The following is a 24,369-nucleotide window of genomic DNA, read 5'->3' on the forward strand; positions in this document are numbered from 1 at the left end:
TCAGCTCTGCTTCTGAAGCTGCAACCATCCGATGAGCTGTCGGGATGTCCATTCCACTTGTCTGAAGGTATTTACAGACTTGTGACGTGACCTGGTGAATTTGCAGGAAGATCTGAGCTGTAAGTATAGTCTCATAGACTTCAGAAGCTGGTCGAAGTATCCCTTTGTATTGATGGTCTCTCCTTCTTGGAATGGCTGAGAGGGTGTGGAGGACATCAACATACAGGGCCCCATCTGGCTTTGCAAAAGAGCCAAACACCTTCGTCACAGCTGCATCCATCTCTTCTCCTCGAGTTTTACAATAAAGAGGGGCTTGGCTTCTCTACTGTGGCAGCGTCGTACTAGCCAGAGCGCCATGGCAGACAACACACCATTGGTGTCTCTGCACTAGTGGTCTCGGTAGCACAGCGTCACAAAGTCACTCTGGGAGTGACGAGGAGCCAGCAGCAGGCTTTTTGTGTTTTCTGTGTTCTACCGAGAGCACTATCAAATGCATCCGCCCCTGGTAGGGTCTCCCATGGCAACAGGTCTCGGGGGAGAGTCCAGACAAATGCTTCGTTCACACCAAAAGTGTAGATCCCATGCAAAGTCAATGCACAGACGCGAATGGTCGCGAATGCCTCAAATTTTCACCAGGCGATGCAAATGGCGCGCCACGAATAGAGCCAAGTGGAAAAATTCGCCCGACACCGAGTTGCGAAAGCCAATCAGCATTGAGACGCTCCGCCCGTCATCACTGACGTCCTGCCGTTGGTGAATCTAACTGGCTGCTGCTCTAGTAGCACTGGAAGCGGCAGTTATCCAGACTACAGGTGATGTTATGAACGCAAACACGAGGGCGTTAGATGTTCCGACGTTTGTGGGATGTCCACAACAAGTATAAAGGAGGAATAGTGGTTGTTTCTTCCATGGTGGATGGCGGAAATGATCACCGTTTCCACGGAGTAAAGCCACTGAGATAAGCCACGCCCCCTCTAAGGTGCCAATGAACGCGATTGACGAATAAACCACAACTTGTCGGGCGAGTAAACTCACGCAAGTAAAGCGTTGCAACACTTTGGGTTGTGATTGCAGCAAAAGGTGGCAGAATACGTCACATGATTTAAGTGGCCCTTATTGAACTCAAGTGAACTCAACTGTTTGACATCTCTGTGTTCTGGTTGAATTCTTAATTGTATGACTTTGCTTTACTTGTTGCCTCTAGTGCATTATTTGTGTACACTGAAGTTGTACTTAAGTACATGCAAGTATACTTTTCTGTACTAATTACTGTATGGCATTGTTTATAATGTTAGTGTTGTGTGTAACACAGTGATTTTAGCGTAACAAGCTAATGTTAGCTCCGCTAGCTTGTAGGGAACGTTACCCCATCTGTGAAAAGCAAGCTAACATTGGCCACAACTTGCCATCATATCACTGTCACCAGTTGATAGTTTCCCAAATAAGACAGATTTGTAAATATTTTGATGCACCTTCCTCCAGACATCTCTTCTTTTTCTCCCAGAGCTTTCCAGCTCCACCTTTTTAAAGGATTTACGTTTTTGGTGCCGGTGCCATGCTGCCGGCTGCCGCTCAAAAACGGCATTTGTACTTTGCAGTTGCAAGAACATATAAGAAAAAATATAAATAGCCTTAATGCAATGCACCAATAATATATATAATCCCAAAATATAATAATCTAACACAATGAAGGGCCACTCTTGATTACAAACACTTTCATTGTTGACACTTCCGACTGCAGGACATAACAGGGCATTTTTTTGTAAATCACACGTGGTATCACTCCTACCGCCGCTGCGTTTAAAGAACTCCATTACCCACAGTGCATTGCAGCGCAGCAGTGACCTGTCTGCCGGGTGTGTTCCGTTTCGCTGTTTGCCCCCCCACCCGTGTTCTGCGAACCACCAGCATCACGGGGGACTAGTCGGTGTCACTTGAGCGTTAACCTCTTTCCCTCCGCGTCGCCCAAGGTCCATGCTGTCGGGGCGGAAGCTCGAGACCAGCACGCGGGATTAGTCGCTGCAGAAAGGAAGTGCTTCGTCCTGACGCAGGAATGAAGAGAGCTGCGTTGTTTCTGGTCGCTGTCTACGCCTCAGCGCCCGTCCTCCTCTACCTCTTCCCCTGGATCCTGGGCCACATCATATTCTCTCACTTGTGTAAGTAATGCGCGTTTTGACACTCGGCACGTGATGGATGGATGGAGGAGAGGAAAGCCGCGTAGGTAAACAAATAAATGGGTCACGCGCAGTGTTGTCGTTGCATCGCGAGTCGCGTGTGGTGTCGCACTTTGTACTGCAGGTGGCACCTTGCATGGCAGCAGGTGTGTGCGCGTGCGCGTGCGTCGTAGTAGTGTAAAGCGCTTTGAGGGGTTGGAAGACGATAAAGGCCCATTTGCCATGTTACTAAGTTATATGTATAAAGGTTGAATAAGTAATAATAATAATACTTCGAATTTATATAGTGCTTTTCTAGACACTCAAAGAGCATAGACACACATAACATAGACACACATAACATAGACAAACAGAACATAGACAAACAGAACAGAACATAGATACAAACAGAACATAACATAGATAAACAGAACATAGACAAACAGAACAGAACATAGATACAAACAGAACAGAACATAGATAAACAGAACATAGACAAACAGAACATAACATAGATAAACAGAACATAGACAAACAGAACAGAACATAGACAAACAGAACATAGACAAACAGAACAGAACATATACAAACAGAACAAATCAGACAAACAGAACATAACATAGACAAACAGAACATAGACAAACAGAACAGAACATAGATAAACAGAACATAGACAAACAGAACAGAACATAGATAAACAGAACATAGACAAACAGAACAGAACATAGATAAACAGAACATAGACAAACAGAACATAACATAGACAAACAGAACATAGACAAACAGAACAGAACATAGATAAACAGAACATAGACAAACAGAACAGAACATAGATAAACAGAACATAGACAAACAGAACATAACATAGATAAACAGAACATAGACAAACAGAACATAACATAGATAAACAGAACATAGATAAACAGAACATAGACAAACAGAGCAGAACATAGATAAACAGAACATAGACAAACAGAACATAACATAGATAAACAGAACATAGACAAACAGAACAGAACATATACAAACAGAACATAGACAAACAGAACATAACATAGACAAACAGAACAGAACATATACAAACAGAACATAGACAAACAGAACAGAACAGATAAACAGAACATAGACAAACAGAACATAACATAGACAAACAGAACAGAACATATACAAACAGAACATAGACAAACATAACAGAACATAGACAAACAGAACATAGACAAACAGAACAGAACATAGACGAACAGAACATAGACAAACAGAACATAGACAAACAGAACATAACATAGATAAACAGAACATAGATAAACAGAACATAACATAGACAAACAGAACAGAACATAGATAAACAGAACATAGACAAACAGAACAGAACATAGATAAACAGAACATAGACAAACAGAACATAACATAGATAAACAGAACATAGATAAACAGAACATAACATAGACAAACAGAACAGAACATAGATAAACAGAACATAGACAAACAGAACATAGACAAACAGAACAAATCAGATAAACAGAACATAAATAAACAGAACATAGACAAACAGAACAGAACATAGATAAACAGAACATAAATAAACAGAACATAGACAAACAGAACAGAACAGATAAACAGAACAAAACTAAATAGAAAGACAGGATGAAACAGAACATTTAAAAAGTAAAAAAACTGTTGTGTCGTGTATATATATATATATACTGTGTATATATATATATATACACGATATGATTCAATACAATATGATTCAATATTATACGATATGATTCAATACGATATGATTCAATACGATATGATTCAATATTATACGATATGATTCAATACGATATGATTCAATATTATACGATATGATTCAATACGATATGATTCAATATGATATGATTCAATATTATACGATATGATTCAATATTATATGATATGATTCAATACGATATGATTAAATATGATATGATTCAATATTATACGATATGATTCAATACGATATGATTCAATATTATACGATATGATTCAATACGATATGATTCAATATTATACGATATGATTCAATACGATATGATTCAATATTATACGATATGATTCAATACGATATGATTCAATATTATACGATATGATTCAATACGATATGATTCAATATTATACGATATGATTCAATACGATATGATTCAATATGATATGATTCAATATTATACGATATGATTCAATACGATATGATTCAATATTATATGATATGATTCAATACGATATGATTCTCTACGATATGATTCAATATGATACGATATGATAAAGTAATACTACTATACAATGCAATTCGATACCCTACAATGATAATACAATGCAATATGATGCGACACGACAAACGAGGACCTGAACACCGACTGCCCACTGACCTTGAGTGCTCTCGCCCGCTGCAGTGAGGTTTCCATTCCTCTTGGACCTCGGCCGACCTGAAGCCGTGCTGAACCACACATGCAACTTCTACCTGGACTCGGAGGAGGGCGTCTCAGTGGGTGTCTGGTAGGTCACTGGCCGCCTCCTGCTTTGTCCTTTGAAGTGCATCAGTACTTGAAAACACGACGAGCATGTGCATATTCGGTACAGGTGGCTCCTGAGTCAATAGAACGACAAGCTACTCGTTAATCTGCACGAGACCACTCGACAACAACAACAAAAACACACGCACACAAAGCCCGGACTGTATGTTTGAATACACAAGCTTTTTTTTTTTGTTTTCCTCTCCACTCTCTATCTTTGTGTCTCTTAGGCATACACTCCCTGCCAGCCAATGGGACGAGGCCGCGGGGAGAAGCCCTGAGTGGTACCGGGAAACTCTGGGAGACGGACGCCCTGTTATTATTTATCTCCATGGCAACTTGGGGACCAGGTGGGATGAGAGCGGCAGGATAGGGACCCTTGAATTGCTCCTAATGGGGTCTAGTGGGTATCACGTGACTTCTCGTCTTGTTTGTACTCACTGCTCTCTTGTCATCTCTGCAGGGCCATACATCACCGGGTGGAACTGGTGAAGGTGCTGCTTCTCTTTCAAAGCGTTTTATTTTTCCTTCAGTTTTGACTTTCACTTTGGGCTCAAATTCAGATTTTCTTTTGTGTGTTTCAGATTTTAAGTGCTGCAGGCTATCATGTCTTATCTTTAGACTACAGAGGTAAGATGCTGATCGTTGCTATCATGTGATCATGTTCCTGCCCAATAAAACCCCTTTATGTTTCTTTATGGGGTCCTGGATTTGTCCTCATTTTGTGAGGATTACTCATAAATTGATGCTATCTTTACTATTATATATATTACTACACACACTGCAGTGAGGAAGTAGTTTATTAAGGCCTACAATAGAGTACATATCATGCTATTGGTGTATTGTCCTATATAGTATATCATTTTAAGCTTTGTCTCCGAATAAAGGTTTTGGAGACTCCACTGGGGAGCCCAGTGAAGATGGGCTGACCATCGACGCCCTCTTCCTGTACCACTGGGTAAAGAAGCAGAGCAGAGGTCCCGTGTGTCTGTGGGGACACTCACTGGGCTCCGGGTCAGTAGCGTCCGCTGTGCACGACGCCAACAGAGACGTCCGTGAAGAGTCGACATGAGAATGACATCCTCTTTTTAAAAAAAAAATAAAATCTTTCTTCTGTTCTTGTAGGGTGGCGACCAATACTGCGGCGAAAGCCCAAGAACAAGGTGGGTGAGAGACTTTAAAGGTCACAGTGGAGCCACACAGGTCCTGTCAATCATTTCAAAGTGCATGAGAAAAAATATATAGAAAAACAAACAAATAAAATCACAAACTGTACGCTGCATTTCATGTATGATTCTACAGTACGATATTTTTCAACATGAAGTCGATGAATAGTGACTTTGCAAGTCTTGTAATTTGAATTGAATACCCTTATCCATCCATTTTGTTTACGTTATCATCCGTCTCTAATGTTTGTTACTTCCTTGAACACATCAGGGTCGGCTGTTGATGCTTTAATCCTCGAGGCCGCATTCACAACTATTGGAGAAGTCGTCGTCAACTATCCGCTCACTAAGGTGGGCGGTTACATTTCTGTCTGTCTGCAGCCGCTCGGGGTGTTTATGAAAACAGAGGAGAACCTTTTTTTTTTTACTGCTATAGCAAATGTTTGTGGGAAAAGGGCATTTTTAATTGCAGTTGAAATTGTACAGAGGCTGAGCGTGTGATGGAGAGGTGGGATGACGTGCAATACAAGTCACAGGACTTTGATTTTAAGTTTAATGTATAATTAAAGTAATAAGGCTTCAAATAAAACATAAACATCTATTTAAATATGGTCACCATGTGGATGACACGGCTCATTTAACAGTTCACTGATTGCCAATGAAAGAGTTTTAGTTGATCTCCATCTTCTATACGGAGATGCAATCCAGTTGACCGACGTTAAACCACAAAACTATTTCTATTCTCAAAAGTATTTCTATGTTATTACAGGACGCAGGAAATTGCTAAATATTTCTCCCTCGCTTTTCTATAATCCGTGTTCCTGCAGATTTACATGTTCCTTCCGGGATTTGAGAGCTTGCTTAGGAGCATTGTGGAAAGGAACAACATTGTGTTTGCGAGCGATAAAAAGTAAGTGCACTTAAAACGAATAAATAAAAGCATATGCTTGTTTTTTTCTTCTTCTTTTTGTAGTGTTTACAACCTTCTTCCTCCTTTTTAATAAATACAGAAAGCAGCCTGCAAAAGAACGTGATAGAATGGTGCTGATGTATTTTATTCAGATCATGAAATCCATATATTTATATATAATAATATATACGGTATTTATTTCCCCCCCAGTGTAAAGGCCCTGACCTGCCCTCTTCTTATCCTGCATGCAGAGGATGACGACATTGTACCGTATCACATGGGCCAGAAGGTACAGTCGCTCTTTATCGGCCCTTTTGACTCTTCACATTTCCTTGTGGGCGTCGCCGCTTCCTTTTATGAATTACTTTTGTTTGTTTTTTCGGTCTCCAGCTGTACGAGATATCCCTCCAGGCTAAGAAAGAATCCAACACAGATGTTCGAGTTGAAATGATCTCCTACAGTGCGACTCTTGGATTCTCCCACAACAACATCTACTTGGATCCCAATCTGTCAAATGTTGTCGGGTAAAAACATTTTGAAATGTGTCCAAATGCTATAAATGCAAAAGCAGTAAACGATTAATGTCTCCTTCATTAAGTTACGTGTGTTTTTCATTGTAAACGTTGTGCATTAACCAAAAAAAAAAAAAACCCAAAAAACCCTTCAGGAAATAACAGGAAATTAATGCAATGTGTTTTTTGGTTGCAGGAAATTTCTACAAAACCTGAGGCAGTAGATCGTCTCTCCCTCCTCCAGAAAAGGAAATGGTAGATTCCAACTGATATTTATTTTTCAAAAAAAGAAATTATGCATGCGTGTGTGTGTGTGAAAAATAAAATTTAAAAAAAAAGCAACGGTTTACATATTACACTTCAATTAAGACACTGGACAATAACAATACTGCAGATCACAAATGAAATAGGTTTGTATATCTTTTCATTAACCAACTTGTAGCGATCTGGAGGCGCATGTGTGTCAGTCAGCCTGCAGCTTAGAACGGCTTCGTCACTCAAACTGCAGCATGAAGTAAGGCAGGAATGTCATTTAAAAATCTGTCGAGTCAGCTGCTGCGTTGCCGACATCCTACTGAAGTCCTAAAATGTCAAATATGAAGGAATGATCCGACCTCGCTCTCTTGAGTTTCCTGTATGTGTTGGTGCTGAAGGACTGTAACAAGACATTTTTTTGTAATGAAAGTACTGTAACTCAGGTGCTCGGACAATAAAAATGAAAATACAAAATGTGTGCAGATGTGATTTCTGAAACACCCCAGAAAAGAAAGCAAAAGGAAAAGGTTCAGTGATGTAACTTGTAGGTTAAGAACTCTTCACATCTTCTTCAGCGCTCGGGCCGTTTCTTCGATGGCCTCTCTCGGCTCGTTCGGAGGCGGGATCTTCAGGTCGGTGGGCTCGACGCCCCACACCTCGGTGGCGTACTGCGTGATGGTTCTGTCGCTGGAGAACTTCCCCGTGGCGGCGATGTTCCTGATCACCATCTTTGTCCACTCCACTGGATTCTTTAAGAGAAGGATAAAAAATAAATAAATAAAATGAATACATATTTTACATCTATTGTTCTTCTGTAGGTTGGTCGTCTTTGACCATTTTACACAATCTAGTTCTAGAGTTTTATGAAGTTATTTGTAATAAGTGCTATAAACAAAAAAAAACAGGCAGGAAAAAATTCAAACTGAACCAAAAAAAAAAGGAAATAAATCAAAGTCAAAGAAGACAAAGTAAAGCAAAAGATTGACAAAAGTGACAAGGAAAGACAAACAAAAAGCAAAATTCTTCTCCTGACCTATACAAATATTGCCTTTGTAACCTTTTTGTGAATTTACTACTTTACTACTTACTGTCCGTGTCCATCCTGAAATTAAGTCGGGTTACCATGGTGATTTAACCCTGTTTAAAGTGAGCCAGCTAGGTGATGCATGAACAATCAAACCCACTAATCCGATGCCGGAGGGAGACGTTACCTGATAGAGCTGGCTGACTTTCTCTTGGCATTTCACGTAGTCCTCAAAGTCCGCAAACACTTTGAAGCTGAAGAGGGAGAATAAATACATCAAGTCTGACAACTGAAACAAGTCTACAGAGGTTTGACATCCATCATTAGAAGAACAAAATGTTGTCGTTCTGTGACCTTTGCTTCTCATAAAAAAGTAATTACTTGAATAATGGAAAGTGAAATATATATATATATATATATATATATATATATATATATATATATATATATATATATATATATATATATATATATATCAGCGTGTTGCTCACCGGTCAAATTTTAAGAGCATGTCGGTGAGGTCTTTGAAAAGGTCTGGATTTTTGGGGCTGAAATATCCGCTCGTGATCTGATCCATGACATGTTTCAGCTCTGGGATCCTCTTGTAGTACAACATGGCATCATATCTTTAAAAAAAAAAAGAAAAGAGGCACAAGTTAATATTGTTTTGACAATATAAAAAGAGCCATAAGCCCCGCCCCCCCCCCCGTTTTCTTTCCGTTACCCCGTCTTGTCCATTTCAGCCACGTCCTCCACCCTCATGCCGAAGATGAACAGGTTCTCCTCTCCCGCCTCCTCGGCCATCTCCACGGTGGCTCCGTCCATGGTGCCGATGGTCAGAGCGCCGTTCAGCATGAACTTCATGTTCCCCGTTCCCGAAGCTTCGGTGCCGGCGGTGGAGATCTGCTCCGACAGATCTGTGGCGGGTATCACTGGAGGGAGAGCAGATCATTGAACCTTTTTTGGTGAACTATATCCTTCTTCAGGATGAAATCAATCCCCTCCGAATGAGAATGTTGCACTTGCTGCGGGTGTAAATAAGAGCCACGGTACCTTTCTCGGCCAGAGAGACCCTGTAGTTCTCCAGGAAGATGACCTTCAGCTTGCTTCCCACCGCGGGGTCGTTATTCACCACTTCAGCCACGGCGGTGATGAGCCTGATGATCATCTTCGCCATGTGATACCCAGGAGCGGCCTGCAGGGGGCGACAGGAGACACTCACTGTAAAAAAAACAACACATCACGCAGCTCTTGGCCCGTTTACTGGACTTCATCGGTGACCGAGCTGGTACCTTTCCCCCGATGATCACCGTTCGTGGGACAAAAGGTGCAGCGGGGTTCATTCGGATGCCTTTTGGAAACAAAGAAAATGACAGACTTATTAATTTTGACAGACTATAAACTTCTCAAATCCTTCTGACTTTGGTGATTCTCCTGACTTTTTCCAAAGCACCACCAGCAGTTTTTTTTTCATTTTTGGGGGTCAAATGTCTCAACAAATATCCGAAGGATAGCCACGAAATGTCGTACGCACTATAAATTTTGTGGGTAAATCGTGTTCCATTCAGGATGAATTGCAGAAATTGCTTTGGAGGAAGGCCGAACATTTTATTTGGCTGCATCATCAGGTCAAACGTTGTTGATATTCCCATCGGTCTTATCTGTACTTTGTGTTTTATTGCCATTAGCATTCTAACATGCTAAACTTCTGCTCGCTTCACATCGACATGTACGCATATTGAAAAGTAAGGCTCTTGGTAATGAGGCAGTCACATACGGTTGTACATGGTGATGATGTGCAGGCAGTTGAGGAGCTGCCGCTTGTACTCGTGGATTCTCTTCACGTGGACGTCGAACATGGAGGACGGGTTTATTTTCACCCTGTACTCCTTCTCCAGGTACTGGGCGAATTTCACCTTGTTGTCCTGTGAGAAAAAGAAGAAAAAAAAAAAAAAAATGAGAAAAACTTCATGGGAGGTGAAGCTGCTGAACCGACACGCACTGACGCTAAAAGTGCGGCACGCAATGCCGCGCTGCGAAAATACATCGGATTGTAATCACTTTGCATGCGTGATGAGCAGAAATGATAAAAGAACTATGAGATGGTGTGTCCTGCACACGGAAACGGCCCCTCGTTATCGACGTTGAACTCACGGTGCAGGTATGGCGACATCATGCATCAGAGTTCCACACAAACGGGAACCTCTGTGCTACGAACGACTTAAATACCCTTAAAATACTTTCATATCAGACACCAGCTTGTTCATCTATTGATCCACAGTGGAATAGAGGTATATTATAACTTAAAATGTGAATGCTTAATAAGTAAAAGTACTTTAAAATGTACCCGCTTACCTGTTTCACTCTCGAGACATCCCGGATGAGCACAGCATCGTCGACAAAGTCTCTCAGCTTCTCGAGCTGGCTGAGGTCCTTCACGTAGTCCTCCCCAATGACCTGAAAGAGACCAATGAAAAGGTCACGAAAAGAATGGGGGCAAAACAAACTGACAGTGTTTACTACACTGAAGCACGTATAGATATCTATATCTATATACACACACACACACACACACACACACACACACACTAAAGCGGCTCTAGAGCAAACGGACCTCAGCTATGACCTCAGCCAGTCCGGGGTTGCAGAGCAGCAGCCAGCGTCTCGGGGTGATGCCGTTGGTTTTGTTCTGAAACTTCTCCGGTTCAATTTCACTGAAATTACGAAATCTGGAGAAGAAAAAAAGAAAATTGTTAATGTCCGTGAGGAAAAAAAAAAAAAAAAAAAAAAAAAAAACTTGCTTACATGCTTTAATATTCCCAAACAACTCTTTATTTTCCTCACACAGTCTCTCTGAATATATATATATATATATATATATACACACACACACACATACACATACACGTATTCACCCTTGGGCCTAAAACACTTCGTTTGAGCGTTTCAATGAAATGACGTTGCTAGGCAACAGCTTACGGACGCGTTTAGTTTTCTGTCAGCTGAAGTTATTCACGGTCACCGCAACTGGATATAAACTGGGAAACATTTATAGAATTTAGAAAAACACACAATATTGTTTACAAAAACAGACAAATGTGATGTCAATTTGCATAAAAACATGCAAAAAAACAACGAGGGTCCTTTACCACAATAACAAAAATGTCCGACTCATCAGGTAATATACATTTCTCACATCTCGGGAAGTTTTCAGCCATTTGTTTGTTGTGGTTGTTGTGTGTTCCCGTCACACGGTTATCAACGAGGCCACTCGTGTGGCGCTTAGCAACGGTTTTAGAGGTCTGCCTTTCTGAGCTACCTCTGGTTCTGCATGTTGTTGCAGTCCATTGTTTTGTACACACATTGGTGTTTTGAAGCGCTGCGCGCGTGTGTGTGTGTGTGTGTGTGTGTGTGTGTGTGTGTGTGTAGGGGCCTACACGTCGGTCTTGATGATGTTGGAGTGTATCTCAGCCACTCCGTTGACGGCGTGAGATCCCACGATGCACAGGTGCGCCATGTTCACCCTCTTGCATCCGTCTTCTTCGATCAGAGACATCTTCCTCAGTCTCTCCATGTCTTTCGGAAAGAGAGCTGCGATCCTCTGCGGTAGAAAATAAATAAATGAATATGAAAGTATGAAAGATCAGATTCATATGATGCTTCACGGGTGCGTTCAGTCGATAAAAGCCCGGTCTTCGTCTCTCTGTACGTACGTCCAGGTGGACCTGGTTGATGTGGTAGATGATCTGCAGGTGTCTGGGCAGCAGCTTCTCCAGCAGCTCCACAGGCCAGCGCTCCAGAGCCTCGGGGAGGACTGTGTGGTTGGTGTAGGCGAAGGTGCGCTTGGTGAGGTCCCAGGCCTGAGGAGGAGGAGGAGGAGTTTATTTTACTCTGATCACACTTGAGCTTTGGAACGACTTGCGACCTAATCTCATCCCTCCATGTCTGAGCTGCTGCAACATCACAAATGTTGCATCAACAAAACTACCGGGGTTTTATTTCTTCACCTGCCGGACTTTCTCCATCGCACATTGAATATTACGCAACGCAGGAAGAAGATCCGTTTCACCTGTCACGCTCTGTGGCTTTTAACCTCCTTTTGTGTTCCTCGCTACAACTTCCTCATTTATTATTCCTGCTGCACTTGACTCTCTCTCTCTCTCTCTCTCTCTCTCTCTCTCTCTCTCTCTCTCTCTCTCTCTCTCTCTCTCTCTCTCTCTCTCTCTCTCTCTCTCTCTCTCTCTCTCTCTCTCTCTCTCTCTCTCTCTCTCTCTCTCTCTCTCTCTCTCTCTCTCTCTCTCTCCTCTCTCTCTCTCTCTCTCTCTCTCTCTCTCTCTCTCTCTCTCTCTCTCTCTCTCTCTCTCTCTCTCTCTCTCTCTCTCTCTCTCTCTCTCTCTCTCTCTCTCTCTCTCTCTCTCTCTCTCTCTCTCTCTCTCTCTCTCTCTCTCTCCTCTCTCTCTCTCTCTCTCTCTCTCTCTCTCTCTCTCTCTCTCTCTCTCTCTCTCTCTCTCTCTCTCTCTCTCAGCGAGCACGATAGTGGACTTCAACTCAACCACATCGGACCTCTCACCCACCGTGTCCCAGTCGAGTTTCTCAATGTCGACCAAGATTCTCATCAGCTCGGGGATGGCCATGGCCGGATGAGTGTCGTTCAACTGGATGGCGACCTGGAAAACACGACATTCTGTACCGTCACCGTCTCATTGACTGTACTTCCTCCAACTGTGGCTGAATAACGTGAAACACGGAAAAAAAAAGAAAAAAAAAAAAGGACAAAACATAATGTCTGCAGTTATTGCGACAGCTGTGCAAAGAAAGACACTACCTTTCATGGCAATGCATCATCTATTTTACGCTCTTTTTAGTTTGAAAGCGCAATTTCCTTGTTTGAGTAAGAAACGAGGCCTTAAAACAGGAAGTTGAGCTTGTGTCACAAATTTGTAAAAGAAGAAGAAAAAAAGAAAAAGTCAAGACCTCGCGGTGATTGCCACCAGCCAACAACGGAGAGAAGAAGTGAAGTAACAACCCCCCCCCCATTTCCATCTTCCAGTCTTTTACATCCATTAATACAAACGACTTGATTTCTGCAGCTTACTTTGTCTGGGAAGGTCTCGAAGGACGTCCGCACGGGAGTGCCCTTCTTGGTGGTCTTGAAGCGGCGGATGATGTCCTGGAGTGTCGCCGCCACGACGAAGTACTCCTGCTTCAGACGGAGCTCTTTTCCTTCAAAGAACTACAACATATGATAAATATTCAGGCATCAATTGAACACACATCGGTAGAACGGCACAATGCATTTTGCATGAATGCACACATCAATATATGTGCTTCATGACCAAATGTTCAACTTACATTGTCGTTGGGATAAAGAACACGGGAGATGTTCTCCGCCAGGTTCCTGTCCAGAACGGCCTCGATGTAATCTCCAACATTAACTACAGACGGATGAAGTGCATTTTAGTAACGATGATACTATAATAATAATAATAATAATAATAATAATAATAATAATAATACACATTTTATGCATTATAGGATTATCTAAAAGTCCATTTTAAAAACACCAAAGAAACTATTTGGCAACACACACACACACACGTCTTTATGCAAGGTGACGCCGTAGTTGCAGCAGTTTCCTTCTTCCTTGCAACGCTTTTCTAAAACAAAAGAGAACTTGTGTGGTGGGTTTCACATCAGAAATCACTCACAGTCTCTCAGGTTGAAGTCGTTGGGGGCGCGGGCGGACCACAGCCTCATGGTGTTTACGGTGTTGTTCATGTAGCCGGGGATGGGCGTGTCGTAGGGCATCGCCAAAACCACCTGCAGCAATAAAAAAAAAAAAGAAGCCTGTTACCTTACCCAGAGGGAGCTTTAGAGACTTTTTAAACTCCAAATAGCCTGAAGCCATGGACAGAGTTAGACAACAGGCCCCCGTGTAGAAAGTGGCCATTTGAAGTCCCTTTGTAGATATTTGGTGTCTCATTTTGGTCGTTTTCATAATCATCATCTTCAGTACCTGAGTGTCGACCCATTTGGAGTCCTCTACGCGTCCATAGAAGTGAACTGGCAGCATGTACTCTGGGCGGGCTTTCTCCCACGGGTTTCCATGCCTCAGCCAATCATCTGCCTCCTCTACCTACAAGAGGTCAGCCGGAGTAAAGATTAAAAAAAAAAAAACATTTAACAGGATATTACATGATGGAGTAGCAGGTGACGTAGTCACGTCTACCTTATCCGACCTCTGGATGCAGAAGATCGAGGTGAGAAAAGAAGGACTTCCCTTATGTGAATTGACCAAGTTACATTGTTATATCAATCACAAATCAGGATCACCATTTAATATTATATATTGTGTAATCTGCTGAATACATTTTTATTTTTTTAAAAGCACCAGCTTTGCTTACATTCACTGTCCACTAGCAGCGGAGATTTAAAACGGGGTCATCCACCCCGGGGAGAACAAACACAGCTGAGATCCAGTTCAGTGTTCAGGAGAGCATGTTTACACCGAGGTTCTGTACAGCAAATAACCATCCAATCCAAAAGGGCAAAAGGATCTCTTATCACGAGACACGCAATATGTATTTCTTCTTTCCCCCCCCCCCCCAATCTAAAACCAACCGGCACCAGCTCTTGCGCCACTGTAGTGTGTGTGTGTGTGTGTGTGTGTGTGTGTGTGTGTGTGTGTGTGTGTTTGTAGGGGTGTGAATGATTAGCTTGTGATGCGTTGTGACCTAATTCACGTCTACTTTGGCCCCGCTCCACTCTGACAACAAACAGCGTGAACATGGGTCAACAACAGAATCCTGAATTTCAAAGTTAAAAGATAAGAAAGGATCTATGAACTCGAGAGATAACTGCTCATTTCAGTTAAAAAAAAAAAAAAAAAAGGAAAAGAATTATGCTTACAAGACTGTATTTTGAAGGTTAAAGAATTGATCAATAGCCGATAAGGTTTTGATGAAATACATTTTTTTAGCTGCAAGTTACCTGCCAGCCGTCTCTTATCTTCTGGTTAAAGATTCCATATTCGTATCGAATGCCATAACCGTACGCTGCAAGACCCAAGGTGGCCATCGAGTCCAAGAAACATGCTGTGTGCATACAAACAATTATAATAATTAGACATACAATCAAAATGCAAACCCCACGGGGCTGAATTGAGACACAGATGGACAGTTTGTGGCGTAATGTTCCTTTTGGTTGCAACATTTCTGTGGCTGACAGAGGTATTTGATGGACACCTGCCAAAATAGCCTGAACATGATAATGCACTGTTGTTGTACAAGAGGTTAAGTGTTTGTCTTTTTGACTCATTTACTGTCAGTTAAAAAAAAAAAAAAAAAAAAAAAAAAAAGGCCTTCTTCTCCGCTTCCTTCCCTCTGCAACTTGTTTTCGAGGAGTGATACACAATAAATCTCAAATCTTTAATGTTTGTTTTTTTACCCGCCAGTCTGCCCAGGCCTCCGTTGCCCAGACCTGCATCCTCCTCCATCTCCTCCAGCTCCTCCATGTCCAGGCCGAGCTGCAGCAGAGGGGAACACACAAAGCCTACTGTTGACTTTTTATTTTATTTTTTTAATGAAAAAGCAACAGTCATTATGGAGTATTGAATATGTGTGTGTGTGTGTGTGTGTGTGTGGTTGCCGACGGCCTCCATTGCCTGTGGAGTCTGACCTGGTAGATGGCTTCGTCGCAGGCGTTCTGGAGGCCCAGGTTGATCATGGTGTTTTGGAGCGTCCGGCCCATGTAGAACTCCAGAGACAGATAATACACCCGCTGGACATGTGGAGAAAAGAACATGTTTGTGCACTGGCTTCATCTTTTCAGAGGATATGGACACAAAAAAAAAAATTATATTTGTGATATACTTTGTTTGCTTGTGGCTTGAGGGTGTAGTTTAGAGCCGAGCAGTAAATAACTGAAAACCGGAACAAGCACATATTTTCCTTGTGGTGTAAACGTGACGCAATGAAACACTGAACCTTTTGAGAGTGTGGAAAGTTTGTTTTTTTGGAACAGAAAATAAAATATTGGGCAAGACTACCCACAAAAACATACAAAAAAAAATGAATGGTGTGGTTTTCTTCCAAGACAAACAAACACGTTGGTAGAAGAGATTTGAAATGCAAGTGAGCAGAATATATTTATTTATTTGTACTTAAAGATAGAACATGCGTTACAAAAGTAGTTCAAATATACTCTAGTATATAGTAGTAGTAGTATACATGTGACATATTTACATAAATATCAAAGCCTTTATATGCGAAATATGTTAGTTTTTTTGCAGACTAGGTTTCATGATATTTTAAAAAACTTTTTCAAACTTTCTGTATTGTTATATTATGTGCAGTGTCGTGCACATGCACATGCACATGCACAGCTCGAGACCAGCTCAGTTTACCTTGGGGTCCGCTTCGTAGTAGAACTGCTGCGTCCTGATCCACCTCCCCACCAGGTGGTCCCTCACGGTGTGAGCCAGGGCGAAGTAATAGTCCCTGGGGGTCGCGATGTTCCTGTCCTTCACCAGGGTGAAGTGCAGGTGGCGATTGAAGCCCTTCTTGAGCTCCGCCACGTTCTCCACGCCCACGATCCCCCTGATGCTGATCTGCTTGCGCTTCTCCTGGTCGGTGAGTGGGGTCGCCATGCTCGGGGGCGCAGTAGGGTCCGTCCGTGGAGAGAAGTGGGGAGAAGGGGGGGGAGAGGGGGGGTCTCGCTGTCAACTGGTCCTGGCCGGGAGTGAAGTTGAGAGGTAAGATGGTGGCAGGTTTTCATGCAGCAGTCTCCTCCTCGCGCTGCTTTTCATTGGTGAGTGCAGGGGGTGGGGGTGGGGGGTGTTTCCCAACGGCCGGCCCCCCCCCCCCCCCCCCCCCCCCCACGCAGGGAAGAGGCGCACTGAGGGTCACACCGCAGGTAAGAAGGACTGGCAGGTCAATGTTGACACACATCTTTATTATTCACACGTCATTTTTCATTGATTTCATTCGAATTAATGATGACAAAAAGAAACAACGTTATTGTGAAAATAAAACAAGTTAACAGACAAATAAATAGAAAGATATATAGATAGATAGAAAGATAAACAGATAAATAAATAGATAGATAAATAGATAATTAAATAGATAGATTGATAAACAGATAATTAAACAGATAGAAAGATAAACAGATAATTAAATAGATAGAAAGATAGATAAACAGATACATAAATAGAAAGAAAGATAAATAAATAAATAAATAGTTAAAGAGATAAATAAATAGATAAAAAGATAAACAGACATATGTATACATATTTAGATAAATATATATACCGTATATAAATAAACAGATACATAGATAGATAGATAGATAAATAAAAACAGATTTAGACAGGCAAAGCAGGACCTTGTTGACACCTATTTATTGAATATTCACACATACAAAAAAAACACAGAGGCTCATTTTACACTTCAGTTCATCATAATAATAGCAGTAATATGGTAATGATAAGATATATAATCATAACAATCAGAATAATCATAATGTGTTAAAATCATAAGTATAACAATGTTCATTTCATATTCATAAAATTCTCCATAGACATATTTCAGCTGCATTGTAAATGATAATAATAGTGAGTGATGACCGTTTCACCTCAAACCGGTCAAAAAGAATAACTTTAGAGTTAAAATGAGGTTATAATGCAGGTAACACACACACACACACACACACACACACACACACACACACACACACACTCACACGTTTATGTATGTACATTTGGATATATAACACCCAGTGTCGCCCAGCGACTGTGTGTAAGTTTTAATTAATTCATAAAAGTTTGTATGATGGACATTAAATCCTCCCCAGGTCTAAGTTTATTATCTATAAAGGGTATCTGGCTGGTTTATGAATAATAAATGTAACAATCACACACCTTTTAAACATCATCATCCTCAGATGTCCAGTACAGAAACACTCATGCATGTTATTTGTCAAAAGATATGACCGCTTACGTGCGTGGCGTCTCCTGCTGGACATGTGGACAATCCCTTAGAGGAACCGTTGTTAATGAATTAAAGCCATTTTGTTTATTTGTCCTGGAATCTGAGGTTGTGATGATGGCTGCACGAGTCAAAGCTCAGTGAGCTTCTGCTGCTTTTGGAGTTTAGGATTATATTATATTATAATTACGGCCGGACTAAATGGCTTACTTTGGAAAAAGACCAATTGAATGTTGCATAAATTAAAGCTTGGATGCAGCCAGCCTCGCAGCCACTTGCTGAAGGCTGGAGCAGTTTAGTGTATCACTGTCAGCACACATGCACATATCATACTAAAAATTATATAGTTTACTGTGTGCAGCCATACGTCACTATTAGACTATTTACAATCAATATTAACTCTGGGGGAAGAGAAAATAAAAATCCCAGAGGATTTATAAAGTTTGGAAAGACACATGAATGTAATCTTCCCTTCGATACTGTGGTTCTTATATCCATAACAAACATGGTTGTTGTTGTTGTTGACTTTGCCCTTTTGCAGTTAGAAAAACAATACGTATAGCAGCAGGTGAAGTCAGGCATCACAGATGTTACAGTCGACTCCGCTGAGGCAATGAAATCTGGTTTGTAGCAAAGTTTCATAACTCTTGTTGGCACTGAAGAGGGGACAAGGCACACCCATGAAGCTCAGAGCACCTGATGTGTTTAGACATGCAAGGTACCTCCCAGGGAGACCATGCACGGTACCTCCCAGGGAGACCATGCACGGTACTTCCCAGGGAGACCATGCACGGTACCTCCCAGGGAGACCATGCACGGTACCTCCCAGGGAGACCATGCACGGTACCTCCCAGGGAGACCATGCACGGTACCTCCCAGGGAGACCATGCACAGTACTTCCCAGGGAGACCATGCACGATACTTCCTGGGGAGACCATGTACAGTACTTCCCAGGGAGACCATGCACGATATTTCCTGGGGAGACCATGTACAGTACTTCCCAGGGAGACCATGCACGATACTTCCTGGGGAGACCATGTACAGTACTTCCCAGGGAGACCATGCACGATATTTCCTGGGGAGACCATGTACAGTACTTCCCAGGGAGACCATGCACGATACTTCCTGGGGAGACCTGCACGATACTTCCCAGGGAGACCATGAACAGTACTTCCCAGGGAGACCATGCACGATACTTCCTGGGGAGACCATGTACAGTACTTCCCAGGGAGACCATGCACGATATTTCCTGGGGAGACCATGTACAGTACTTCCCAGGGAGACCATGCACGATACTTCCTGGGGAGACCTGCACGATACTTCCCAGGGAGACCATGAACAGTACTTCCCAGGGAGACCATGCACGATACTTCCTGGGGAGACCATGTACAGTACTTCCCAGGGAGACCATGCACGATATTTCCTGGGGAGACCATGTACAGTACTTCCCAGGGAGACCATGCACGATACTTCCTGGGGAGACCATGTACAGTACTTCCCAGGGAGACCATGCACGATACTTCCCGGGGAGACCATGTACAGTACTTCCCAGGGAGACCATGCACGATACTTCCCAGGGAGACCATGTACAGTACTTCCCAGGGAGACCATGCACGATACTTCCCAGGGAGACCATGTAAGGGTACTTCCCAGGGAGACCATGCACGATACTTCCCAGGGAGACCATGTACAGTACTTCCCAGGGAGACCATGCACGATACTTCCTGGGGAGACCATGTACAGTACTTCCCAGGGAGACCATGCACGGTACTTCCCAGGGAGACCATGCACGGTACTTCCCAGGGAGACCATGCACGATACTTCCCAGGGAGACCATGTACAGTACTTCCCAGGGAGACCATGCACGATACTTCCCGGGGAGACCATGTACAGTACTTCCCAGGGAGACCATGCACGATACTTCCCAGGGAGACCATGTACGGGTACTTCCCAGGGAGACCATGTACGATACTTGCCAGGGAGACCATGTACGGGGTACCTAACAGGGAGACCATCTACGGGTACTTCCCAGGGAGACCATGTACGGGGTACCTCCCAGGGAGACCATGTACGGGTACTTCCCAGGGAGACCATGTATGGGGTACCTCCCAGGGAGACCATGTACGATACTTCCCAGGGAGACCATGTAAGGGGTACCTCCCAGGGAGACCATGTACGATACTTCCCAGGGAGACCATGTACGGGGTACCTCCCAGGGAGACCATGTACGATACTTCCCAGGGAGACCATGTACGGGGTACCTCCCAGGGAGACCATGTACGATACTTCCCAGGGAGACCATGTACGGGACTTCCCAGGGAGACCATGCACGGGGGAAACATTTCCGGGCAACTTGAAGGGCAACAGTTCCCTCAAACTGACCTCTCAACATTTGACCTCAGTAGTAGCCCTGCTGCTCGTCTCTGGGGACACGTTGGTCCAGACTGAAATATCTCAACAACTATTGGATCGATTGCTCAGACTTTTGTCCGACATTCATGGTGCCCAGAGGATGAATCTCTGATTTCTTCTCCACATTTTTGGTTTTTAGTGACAACTATTTAATGAATTGACATGATTATTTTTGTAATGGCGATCACGGATGAATCCTTTTCTTCAGGTCAAAGTTGTCACGCATCCTGAGAAATATCTCAACAACCACTTGCTTGATCGGCTAAACATGTTGAACCGACGTTCGTGGTCCTCAGAGGATGATTCCTCATGGCTTTGGTGATCCTCCAGCGCCACCATGAGGGTCACATTTGTGGTTTTGAGTGAAATGTCTCAACAACTGTTGGATTGCCGTGAAATTTGGTACGCGCATTGTAATAACTTTGGGGATAAATTTCATTCACTTTCAATACGTTGATTTATGATAAAAAAATACCTGCAAAACTAAAGACAATCGAAACAACCTCAGCTGTACTTTTTGTCCAACGCAAATTGGCAAATATGAGCATATTTAACGTGCCAAACTAAAATGATGAACATCGTAAACATTATACTTCTAAACGTCATCATGTAAGCGTTTCGCTCAAAGCGCTGCGGAGCCAAAAGTACAGCATCACAGAGCTGCGTGCATGGCTGAGTTGTTGCGCAACATCCCAGTACAGCATCACCTTTCCTGTTGCTTTAGTGGGATGTAAACTGGTCTGACAACAAACTGCATTTTTAAAGCGACACAAAAGATTTCTTTCCTTCCGTCATAACTATACATCAAATAAAAGGAACAATGCTGAATTCTCATTGAAAAAAAAAACCTCTGAACACCAATAACTTATTTAGCTATACACCTCTTCGCAATAGATCATTTCAATAACAATATTACAAAACCACCAGGATTCAGTCACCCACAGTAAAAAAAAAAAGCCAGAATGAAGCGAAGCCGCTGTAGCACCTTATTCAAAGAGCTTCACACAGTCATCGTCTTGAAACCATTTACAAAGACACTTCAACGCACAGAATCGCCCATGTTTATGATACATTACACCAACGAAAATCCATCCCTCCTGCCTTGGAAAGGCTCCATGTTTCTTTTTTTACAGACGACACAGAAGGAGCACACGAGCTAAGCCACTAAGAAAAGCGTCTCATGTACACGGATGAGGATACGACTACGGAGGGTCCGACTATTGCTCTCGTCCAGGGCTCATCGCTGCTGACCAGCCTGGACCACCTCCACCTCCACCTCCACCTCCAGCTCACACGCGGTCACGCACACACACGGGAGACGACCTCTCACGACACACTCTGGTGTTTCACATGTGTGGGAATGTTCATGGAGGATGGCGGGGAAAAGCAACATACAGGATATTATGGAGAAAAATAATGAAGAAAAGATGTACTGAGCTGTATGTTGATGGTGTGATTGGGACTACTTTCTCTAACTCAATTCATTCACACACAAAAAACCTCCCTTCTTTAAAGGAATAGTTGAATATGTTTAGAAATATGCTTATTTTCTGGTTTATGGCTGTGTGCTCAATATGAAGCTATAGCTAACAGGCAGTTAGCTTAGCTCAGCTAAACGACTGCGACACGAAAGGTTTCTCCAAAGGTAATAAAATCCATCTGCCAGCATCTCTAACGCATTAAAACATTATATCTTGTTTGGTTTGAAATGTGAATGTAAAAACAAGACGTTGTGGTTTTATGGGCTGTTATGTGATTATTGTTTGTGCCCTAAAACCCACAACATGTCGTTTTTTTACACTTCAGTGTTTGGACGGGTTCAACGAATGAGATTTCATATTTCCAGAAGTGAGTTTTAGACAAAGCCATGCTAACCGTTTCCCCCGGTTTCCAGTCTTTATGCTAAGCTAACTGACTAACGGTAGCATCACATTTAACAAACACGAGAGTGTGTGTTCGTTTTCAGGCGAAATGTCAAAACTATAGCTTCAAGCAGATATTACCACTGCTCAAAGTTCCAGGTCTACGAGTGTGAGATTATTTTTCTATAGAGTTTCACCTTCTTCGACTATCCGTAACAGGTCAAAATACAAGGTACAGCTCGTAAAGCAAAGGCCTGTTTGTGTCCTGCAGATGGGTGACGTGTCCAAGGTTTCGGCGTGATAAAGGCATGGCTCAGCATCTGGATGGGGGCCTCTTACAGGGAGTCGTAGGGTCAGTCGGTCAGGGGGACAAGAGGAGGTGGGGGAGAGGAGGGTGAAGGTCGGATCATAGTTATTGACTGGAAGGATGAATGAACCCTGGGAGATCCTGGGGAGGTTGTCCCCGGCCGCCGTGTGAGTCCTTAGCACTCTGAGCCAGTGGGATCCGCCTCCCCGGTGGTGTAGAAATCAGGGATGGGTAGCCCAGTGTGCAATGTAATCTGAAGAGAAACACATTGACACACACACACACACACACATATGGGTGACTAAATCATGCTAAAGAGGTTTCATTAATTTTTCGGCCCACAGGTGGAGCTGTTGAACTATTTCCTCAGTGAGTGAAATGTTTTGTCCCGGAGGCATAAAAAATAAGAATAAGAAATAAGAAATCCAAAGCTACTAACTGTTATTGGGTCTTTGAAGCTTCCTCTTTCAAGGTTTAATCTCCTGAGCCCATATTTGTATAACTCGGGAGAAGAAGTTTTAATGAATAATGTGCTCATTTGATATTTTGTTGATCTACAAGTAGACAACCTCTGTTTTGGCCTGCAGCACAGCTCGGGGAGTTGGAGCCGGGGACAGCGAAGGAACTGGACCCCCCGGAGCGAAGACAAATGTGTTTCATTCCCCCGGAAACCAAAGTGTAAGAAAGACAATTAGCTGTTTAGTGCTCCACTGGGTGCCTGCGAACTGGCTTTTTTTTTTTAAACTCCACTGTGTCTATCTTTGCAGTCTTGATGCTAAAATAAGCTAAAAAATGCAGACATGAGAGTGGTATCAACCTTTATAAGGAAACTATTCCTTTTAAAGCTACTTGAGGGAAAACAAAAGCAGAAATCGATAAGTTAAGGAATTCATTTTCTCAATCTTCCAAATTCAGAAATGGAAATAATTGAAATTAAAAAGGCGTAATTTAAAGATAGTAGTTCATATAAAATCATCCTGTACCTGGACATTTCGGTTGAGGCTGATAGCGGGGTAATAGACGCCCTCCAAGGCCTCAAAAGCCACCGGACCCTGCTGCTCGTCATTGATGAGGAAGATGAGGATCCTGCGTGTGAAGTCCAGTAGGATTCCTATCGTGGCTCCTTTCCCGATGCCGCCGTCCGTCCTGCGCGACCACACGGAGAGAATATGACGGATGATCTAGTGTTTCTAAAGTAACATCCTGTAATCTGTAATAAAGTAATAAAGTAATCATCCATGTCTGTAGCTG

At 42.7% G+C, this 24,369-nt stretch overlaps 3 protein-coding genes across 6 annotated transcripts in view; 1 reads left to right on the forward strand and 2 right to left on the reverse strand.

The window, feature by feature from the left end:
• The first annotated feature begins 1,814 nt into the window (after nucleotides 1-1,814).
• LOC117751131 (lysophosphatidylserine lipase ABHD12-like) lies at nucleotides 1,815-7,976 on the forward strand. The gene is made up of 12 exons (XM_034562708.1): nucleotides 1,815-2,156; nucleotides 4,568-4,670; nucleotides 4,918-5,037; nucleotides 5,151-5,181; nucleotides 5,272-5,317; nucleotides 5,575-5,701; nucleotides 5,813-5,850; nucleotides 6,125-6,204; nucleotides 6,681-6,763; nucleotides 6,974-7,052; nucleotides 7,154-7,287; nucleotides 7,472-7,976. Exons 1-12 carry the CDS (start codon nucleotides 2,054-2,056, stop codon nucleotides 7,497-7,499), a joined length of 972 nt encoding a protein of 323 aa, XP_034418599.1. The 5' UTR covers nucleotides 1,815-2,053; the 3' UTR covers nucleotides 7,500-7,976.
• pygl (phosphorylase, glycogen, liver) lies at nucleotides 7,532-17,333 on the reverse strand. The gene is made up of 20 exons (XM_034562647.1): nucleotides 16,959-17,333; nucleotides 16,232-16,333; nucleotides 16,001-16,079; nucleotides 15,545-15,648; nucleotides 14,571-14,690; nucleotides 14,263-14,374; nucleotides 13,907-13,989; nucleotides 13,650-13,787; nucleotides 13,129-13,221; nucleotides 12,268-12,414; nucleotides 11,992-12,155; nucleotides 11,169-11,283; nucleotides 10,910-11,011; nucleotides 10,332-10,479; nucleotides 9,847-9,905; nucleotides 9,608-9,749; nucleotides 9,279-9,486; nucleotides 9,046-9,180; nucleotides 8,742-8,808; nucleotides 7,532-8,279 (listed from the first exon to the last, which is right to left on the reverse strand). The coding sequence occupies exons 1-20, from the start codon at nucleotides 17,199-17,201 to the stop codon at nucleotides 8,091-8,093; spliced, it is 2,550 nt and encodes an 849-aa protein (XP_034418538.1). The 5' UTR covers nucleotides 17,202-17,333; the 3' UTR covers nucleotides 7,532-8,090.
• Nucleotides 17,334-17,934: 601 nt separating this feature from the next.
• trim9 (tripartite motif containing 9) overlaps nucleotides 17,935-24,369 on the reverse strand; it is a 34,885-nt gene continuing 28,450 nt past the window's right edge. For all 4 annotated transcript variants that reach the window (XM_034562654.1, XM_034562652.1, XM_034562653.1 and 1 more), the window contains exons 9-10: nucleotides 24,102-24,264; nucleotides 17,935-23,371 (exon numbers count right to left, since the gene is read on the reverse strand). In XM_034562654.1, the coding sequence (XP_034418545.1) occupies nucleotides 23,294-23,371; nucleotides 24,102-24,264 (241 nt within the window). In that variant the 3' untranslated portion in view covers nucleotides 17,935-23,293. The remainder of the gene's footprint in view (nucleotides 23,372-24,101; nucleotides 24,265-24,369) is intronic.

This window comes from Cyclopterus lumpus, chromosome 22 (genome assembly GCF_009769545.1).
Source record: "Cyclopterus lumpus isolate fCycLum1 chromosome 22, fCycLum1.pri, whole genome shotgun sequence".
Lineage (NCBI taxonomy): Eukaryota > Metazoa > Chordata > Actinopteri > Perciformes > Cyclopteridae > Cyclopterus > Cyclopterus lumpus.